This window comes from Gymnoscopelus microlampas (assembly GCF_963454915.1).
Source record: "Gymnoscopelus microlampas genome assembly, chromosome: 9".
In the NCBI taxonomy this organism is placed as follows: domain Eukaryota; kingdom Metazoa; phylum Chordata; class Actinopteri; order Myctophiformes; family Myctophidae; genus Gymnoscopelus; species Gymnoscopelus microlampas.
In genome coordinates this window covers 25982966-25990465 of record NC_139946.1, presented here as the reverse complement: position 1 = coordinate 25990465, position 7500 = coordinate 25982966, and the positions used below count along the sequence as shown (strand labels likewise).

The window sequence follows — 7500 nt, the reverse complement described above, 5'->3', positions numbered from 1 at the left end:
AATGACAGTACACACTTGTTTGAGTAGCCTAGTCCCTATGTGTGACGGCACTCTTTCAACACTGTTTAAAAGTAAATTGAACTGACATTATTGTTATGTTCTTTCCGTTTTCATGCTTGAGTTATTTTAGAAAGAGTTGGGAAGGATTACTCTGTAAACCGATATAATGATGTCCTAATTGGATTTAGTCTTATGAAACTTGCGAGTCTTTCTGTCAAAAATGATTAAGGCCTTCAAAGACTTGTGCTAGAATTGTGTGGTCAAGAGATCTTTCTAGAAATATTACGAATTGTGCCCTATTGTGTAGCTTCATCTGAGTCTGATATTAGTCATCTCAATGTCATTGTTTCATATTGAGTTTGAGATGTGAAAAAGTTACCCTGGACTTTTTTTATGAGGAGTCTATTACACAAGGCATATTTATTCAGTCAGAACTATAAACCTGTACTTATTTGCTTGTGGGATTACATGGGGACATTAAGTCTTATTGGCTTGCATGACTAGCTAATAAAATAAACTTTAAGAACAGGTTTTCAAATCTGCATTTTGAACAAATGCAGCACACATTAGCAAGACTAAGAAGTATTGCACCTTACGATACAGTATCATGTTAAAATATTTTGTGAAGCATATAGCTTCTACTAAAGTACTGTGTGACTCTGCTATACAAATAAAGAGTATTGCACGCTTTTGCACACCAGAGTCGTGTGTGTGTGTGTGTGTGTGTGTGTGTGTGTGTGTGTGTGTGTGTGTGTGTGTGTGTGTGTGTGTGTGTGTGTGTGTGTGTGTGTGTGTGTGTGTGTGTGTGTGTGCGTGTGTGTGTGTGTGTGCGCGTGTGTGTGTGTGTGTTTAAGGAGGTGAACAATGGGGGATCTGTCGAGGATTAGCAAGTTAATACTATAACACACAAACAGGCTAGACAGACATACACATACACACATTAAATTAATGTGTGGTAAATTCATTTATAATATTATCATGCAAAATCCATGCCATCCATGTGACCCAGTTGAATCACATCATGGGTGGACTCATCTAACATTATGTTTATTTTATATGGAAAGCCTTTCAATATTTCGTAAGAGACTTTAGCTACAGTTTGCGAGTTGACTGAGCCACCTACAGTAATACTTTGTCATATAATTGATATATTTACTAGTATGAAGTAGGTGCTAATATTATAAAGAAAATAGTTTTTAACTAGCTCGTAGATCTGTGCTATTTTTGCCAAATGTTCGACTATTACAGGGGTAAGCAACCTTAGGCACAGGTGCCAACATTGGCACAGGGAAGGGTGATCAGATCACTGGCACACTGGCATTAGTGTGAGAGAGAGGATTTTTCTCTTATAATAAAATATAAAAAAACGTAGTCAATTAAATTAAGTCCCCTCACATCTGTATGCAAATTACCTCCTGTACATAATTCTACATACATTCCAACTCTGAACTCTGACTGGAGGGAGTCTGGGAGATAGGTGGGTAATTGCTATGAGTCTAATTTTGAACAAAGGTTATGTACAGTATGTGGACAATCAATATTATGTTGATATGCCGACCCCTGGCCTATCATGACATGCCCAGAATTGGGATTATAGAGTTAATGTGGTTGAGATGCTTGCTTATTAAAAAAAATTTCTCCTTTGATCACCCTTCCTCAGTGGGGACAACGAGACAAGGGCACCGGGACTCGCACTTTGCCACAAAAGGAACCCCACTTGATCACCAGTCTGCCGCTGGACCCCTGACCAGGAGACGGACATCAGTCCCACCGTTGTGTATGGACTGCACTGAGACAGCGGAGCGGGTTGGCGCATGATCCTGAAACAGCCCGGCCGTCGAAAACCCTGTTCCTCCCAGCAACAGACGCAACATGTCCTCCTCTCCCTCCCTCCCGATGCCCTCCCTGCCCGAGCCCCCTAGCCCGCTCGCCATGGAGTACCTGAACGACTTTGACCTCCTCAAGTTCGAGGTGAAGTCCGACACCCCTCCGCTCGCACCCCCTTGCACGTACCCCAAGTCCGGCCTCCCCCACCATGACCCCTCCAGCTCCCCGTACGCTGCCGGCCACCCTCCACATGACTCCAGTCTGAACTCCAGCCCGTACAACTCCCTGCCGCCCTCGCCCACGCTCAGTGACACCCACCCGCCCCCGTCCGCCTCCTCCTCGCTCTCCTCCTCGTCCTCCTCCATCTCCTTCCCCCTCTCCGTGTCCAACAGCTTCACGTCTGGAATCAGCTCTCAGGGCTCCCAGGGGACCATGGAGGGCAGCCCGGCCCCCCACCACGGGGGGCCGCAGGGGCCCAACCCCGCCTCCCTGGAGGACCTGATCTGGCTGGCGGCGCTGCAGCAGCAGTTCGGAGGCGAGGTTCCGGGGGGGCCCGCCTCTCTGCTGGGGTCCATGGGAGGTGGTCCCGAGCGGGGGGACAGAGAGAGGGGGCCGGTCGGGGGCTTCCTGGGATGCGAGGACGCCGTGGAGGCTCTGCTCAACTCTGCTGCCGCAGTGGTCAGCTCACAGGTAATGAGTTATTGAATTTGGTGATATATTTCAGTGGTTTTCAAACTTTTAACTCTGAGAGTGTACAGTTAGAACTAAATGGACCCGCTTTGCTTCATTTTCAACTTTAAAATTGCTATAAATTAAGTGTGTAGTTGCCAAAAATATGTGCCCCATAAAATGGAGTCCTGGTATAAAACAATGTCACACCCAGGTGTTGCAAAAAACGCTAATGAAAGATCAAAACAGCAGGCTGCTGCTGTCTTTCTCCCTCTCTCTTAAATTGGTGTAATTAGTTGCATCCTTGTATTGCAATCAGTTGCAGCTGTTTATGCCGTACTCATGCATACATACAGACAGACAGACATACTGTACAAACACACAAAGTCAGATGTAGAAGAGGCTAGCACCGCTTAATACGTTTGATAACCCCTGCTACTGTATAAACCTTCACCTCTGCATGTCCCTTGTCCTCCTTCAGTTCCCGAATCTCTCCCAGAGCTCCACCAGTAACCTGGGGGACTCAGGCAGCGACAGTGGCGGCGACATCAAGGGCGCGGACAATCCGGACATGTGCCATCGTCAGCTCCTCTTCTTGTCGTCCGGACATCCCTCGCTCTCCAATTCTGCTGCCGCGCAGACCTCGGGCCCCTACCCACAAGCTCTCAGCCCCCAGGGCCGACTGCACCACCACCATCAACACCACCACCATCAGCATCACCCCATGCACGGCCATCACCACCACCATCACCACCTCCAACTCGGCCAGGTACAGAGAGAGAGAGAGAGAGAGAGAGAGAGAGAGAGAGAGAGAGAGAGAGAGAGAGAGAGAGAGAGAGAGAGAGAGAGAGAGAGAGAGAGAGAGAGAGAGAGAGAGAGAGAGAGAGAGATCTTGGAGCTCTGCATCAATCTGGTATAGTCCATATTCACACGGTGGCCATTTTGGAATTTAACATTGCGTTGCTGTGGCAACTGGGGTGACAACTGGGATGGCATTTCATTGACTTAATGACAATATGGCCGCCGTGTGAATATGGTCTATGGCTGAAAGTTGGGATGTTAATTGAAGTGACAGGAAACGTGGGAGTATAAAGGGCTGTTCACACCACACTCTACAACTATAATTTTAAAGATATCGTTTAAAAAATCGTTCTAACTCAACAAGTGGATGACTGAGTTCACACCACAGCTATAACAGAGACAATGATGAATGATCATACAGTAGTTATCGTTATAGTTATAGTGCTTGGTGTGAATGGCCCTTAAGACAGCAATTCTCAGTGGGATCCAGTACCCCCAGGGGTCCTTGAGGAGGTTCTAGGGGGTCTCTAGCTAAACTATTGATCGTTAGGGAGAGACATAAATAGATCCTTATAGGTCTGTACTTCAGAGAATGTACAAATGGAACCAAATGGGCCCTTTTGGTCCATTTGCATTTGTACACTCAGAGTTATAGGGGTCTGTGGCCTTAATGCATACCAAACTGGGGGTCCTTGAAATTAAAAGTTTGAGACCCACTGATATAAGAAAACAGCATGTGAAGCCTCAGAGGGTGAGGAGAGAGAGGGATCACACAGTAAAGGATTTGGATCAGGAGGACATTAGGCTGCGATTATGAACGTCTGTGTCTATAGACCTAAGTATCACTTGCAGGATAGCTCTCTAAACTTATAGGAAAAGTGCAGTCAATTTTAATCTTTTATAACCTCTTTTTATTTTAAAGCCTTAGCCTATGTTGTATTCTAAATTGTGAGCATAAATTACATAAACGTACACCACTATACACACAGATGTTTGAAGAAATCTCCTGCTCGCTGCTGCTATTTATAGACACGGCTAAGGTCTGCTTGTGGAGGTTTGTCGCGTCACAAGCTCTCAAATCCCTTTTGTCTCGCAGCTCTTGCACTGAATGAACATTTTACTGTCACATTTTATTGTCACGTTTTAATGCGCTGTGCCCATGCTGTAGAGCAGCCCAGTGGGTAGAGAGGCCGTAATCAGAAGGTCAGCGGTTCGCCTCCCCGCTCTGCCCATGTCGATGTGTCAAAGTGTCCCTGAGCAAGACACATAACCCCTAACAGCCTCTCGCTCATCATGACCATCTGAGCAGACATCAGCTGGGTGAAGCTGAAACTGAATCCCCCCCATGGGAAATTCTCCCCTTCCCTTCCCTGTTAATCTAAGAGTTCAATAGCTGTTTGAATTGCAAAAATGTGTCTAAATATAAATGTCAGTATGGTGACTCTGTAGGTGTCATTCTGTGTGCGGGGGTTTTCAGTTTTTACTGGATCTTTATTCAAGGACCTGCCAGTCCTTGTCTGAGTGGCTCTCCACCGTTGAACAAATTAAGACTTTATGAATGACCGTTTAAGTGAGTAATTGAGACAAAGTCAAATCCTATGAATGAAAATATACACCGATCTGGGATGCTCTCCGTTCCATTTGTTCTGACTGGAAGTTCACTATAGGTCATCTATTGGCTCTTTTCGACTATCAAGGGTAACCCAGAACCTTCCATAACCTGAACATTTCCAGAACCCGTGAAGTTCTGTGATGTTTTTGTTTTGTTTTTGTTTGTTAGTTTCCATTTTAAACAGAGCCTCTAAAACACTCATAAAAACACTCATAAAAATTGCAAATATAGTCAATCTACAAGCTCTGCGTTCTGGGTTACCAGAACTCAGGCTTAGTACTATCCCCAGAGCAGGGCCCAAATTAGGTTCTGAGACCTTATCAGAAACTGGGCAGTATAGCGCATGGAAACAAATCCAGAACGAGTGAAATATGTTGCACGGCATGGTTGAAATCCAAAAGAGCCAAAACACTTGTATGTCTGTGTATGTTTATGTTTATGTATCAAGTGGTTTGGAATAGTCTCTCACGGTGCTGTACAGTATGTAGAACACAGCGTGAGTGTGTGTGCTTATCTTAATATCTGCTATTATTGCTGTGTGTAATCCTGATCAGTGTCACTCACACTAAATCAGATTACATGACAGATTATGGATCATGGAACATGTATCACAAAATGTGCCCCCTGACAGTCACTTATACACCCGAACACACCGTGACACGTTTTGTGCGAGCACGAGGCCCCCCATATGCAGTGGTGCATATTGTTCTTAAGTTATGTAGAGGTCCTGTATTTGAAAATTGACTTGAGTAAAAGTACAAAAGTATTGGCATCAATATGCCCATGTATACTGTATATGGGCTATAACGATGACATCAGGGAACTCCATATATGAGCATAAAAGGGACACAGACAGACAGACAGACAGACAGACAGACAGACAGACAGACAGACAGACATCAGTGGGGATACATACTGAGATCTCCATATATGGGCAGAAAAGGGACAAAGACAGACACATGTATATAATGGGTATCTGACAATGGGTACAACAGGTACAACGGGTATTGCATAACCGGGTGGGGCATGCATTCCCAACTTGCATTGTTGTTACCGACTTACATCGCTCCCGAGCAGGCTGGTGCCTAGTTAGAGTAAATTGTCGACGGACCTCATGGCCCAGGTCCCGTTAGTTAAAGGCCCCTGGGAACTGGGCCGATTGGCTCGGTCCATAATCCATCCTTGCCTCAGGGTCACAGGTCAGGGCCCTCTAAATTGTTTGTTGGTTTATAAATGTTGCAGTTTCACCACATGAACCCTAGCGTCCCTATTCTGGGCTGAACATTTCCCGCAAATAGGCTATAGCCAATCTACAAGCTTACATACGATGTGTAGTGAGCTCGTAGTTTCGCAAATTTTCGACCAAGATATTTGGTGTAGAGGGAAAACAGGATGAGCTCTAGTATAGACCCCTGGGGGACTCAATAAGTATATAGGGTTAGAGTGTTTCATAAAATATATATGATTTTGTTTGTATGAGACCAGATTTCTAAGCGTCTCCTCTGAATATGTCACCTCAAACATCCCCTTTCTTCCACCAGTGTGTGAGTCACTGTGTCAAATTAATACTTTTTATGTATTTATTTTGATTATGATCATGACTACCGGTATTATTATTATTATTATTATTATTATTATTATTATTATTATTATTATTATTATTATTATTATTATCATTGAATCTGATGATAACTCATCAGATTCAGATTTTTTTATTATTAGAATAATGAAAAGAATATCTAAAAATAAATAAAAGTAACACTTCTGTTGGCAGTGCGCAGTTGACGATCGTTTCTCCGACGAGCAGCTGGTGAGCCTGTCGGTGCGGGAGTTGAACCGACACCTGCGTGGCGTGAGCAAGGACGAGGTGGTGCGCCTGAAGCAGAAGCGACGCACGCTGAAGAACCGCGGCTACGCCCAGTCCTGCCGCTACAAGCGCCTGCAGCATCGCCACGCGCTGGAGTCTGAGAAACATGTGCTCACACAACAGGTACACACACATGACACGGTATACTGTATACGCACACATTGTGTTCGTACGCAAACACATGTAAGTACATGTACACAACACATACATAACCATGCGTAGACTACATTAGTGGTTAACTTCCTGGAACCCCCTCAGGGGTCCTTGAGGGGGTTCCAGTGTGTTCCCGGCAAAATTAGTTAAAATATCAGCGAAATTAGTTTAACCACTTCAACCCTGTTTTAAAACTTTGGCTATTGTGGCGCATTGTGAGCTTGTAAATCGGCTATTTTTTAACGTTTGGAAGAATCTTGAAACATAATGGGTACCAAAGACATTTCGATTTGAGGGTCCTTGACGTGAACCCCGTCTCCCCACACACACACAAACCAGACATCATTATAATACATCAATGCGTAATTGTTCAACTCATTACACCGTACCCAACTAAATGAGAACGAGAAAATGAGAATCTAATCGCATGCTCACTTTTGCTCAGTCATGCATGGCATACCTTTCATTCTTATTCTGACACTGAGGCCTGATTTATACTGAGTTGCTTGATCTGCTATTTCCGGTGGGTGACACAATGTGCAACCAACTCACATAATACACCTCATGATGT

At 44.7% G+C, this 7500-nt stretch overlaps 1 protein-coding gene across 1 annotated transcript in view; it reads left to right on the top strand.

Annotated features, from left to right (window-relative positions):
• Positions 1-1872: 1872 nt before the first annotated feature.
• Positions 1873-7500, top strand: part of nrl (neural retina leucine zipper) — a gene marked incomplete at both ends in the record, with an annotated part of 6025 nt that continues 397 nt past the window's right edge. The window contains 3 exons of the mRNA XM_084066059.1: positions 1873-2517; positions 2978-3265; positions 6690-6899. Coding sequence (XP_083922185.1) covers positions 1873-2517; positions 2978-3265; positions 6690-6899 — 1143 coding nt within the window. The remainder of the gene's footprint in view (positions 2518-2977; positions 3266-6689; positions 6900-7500) is intronic.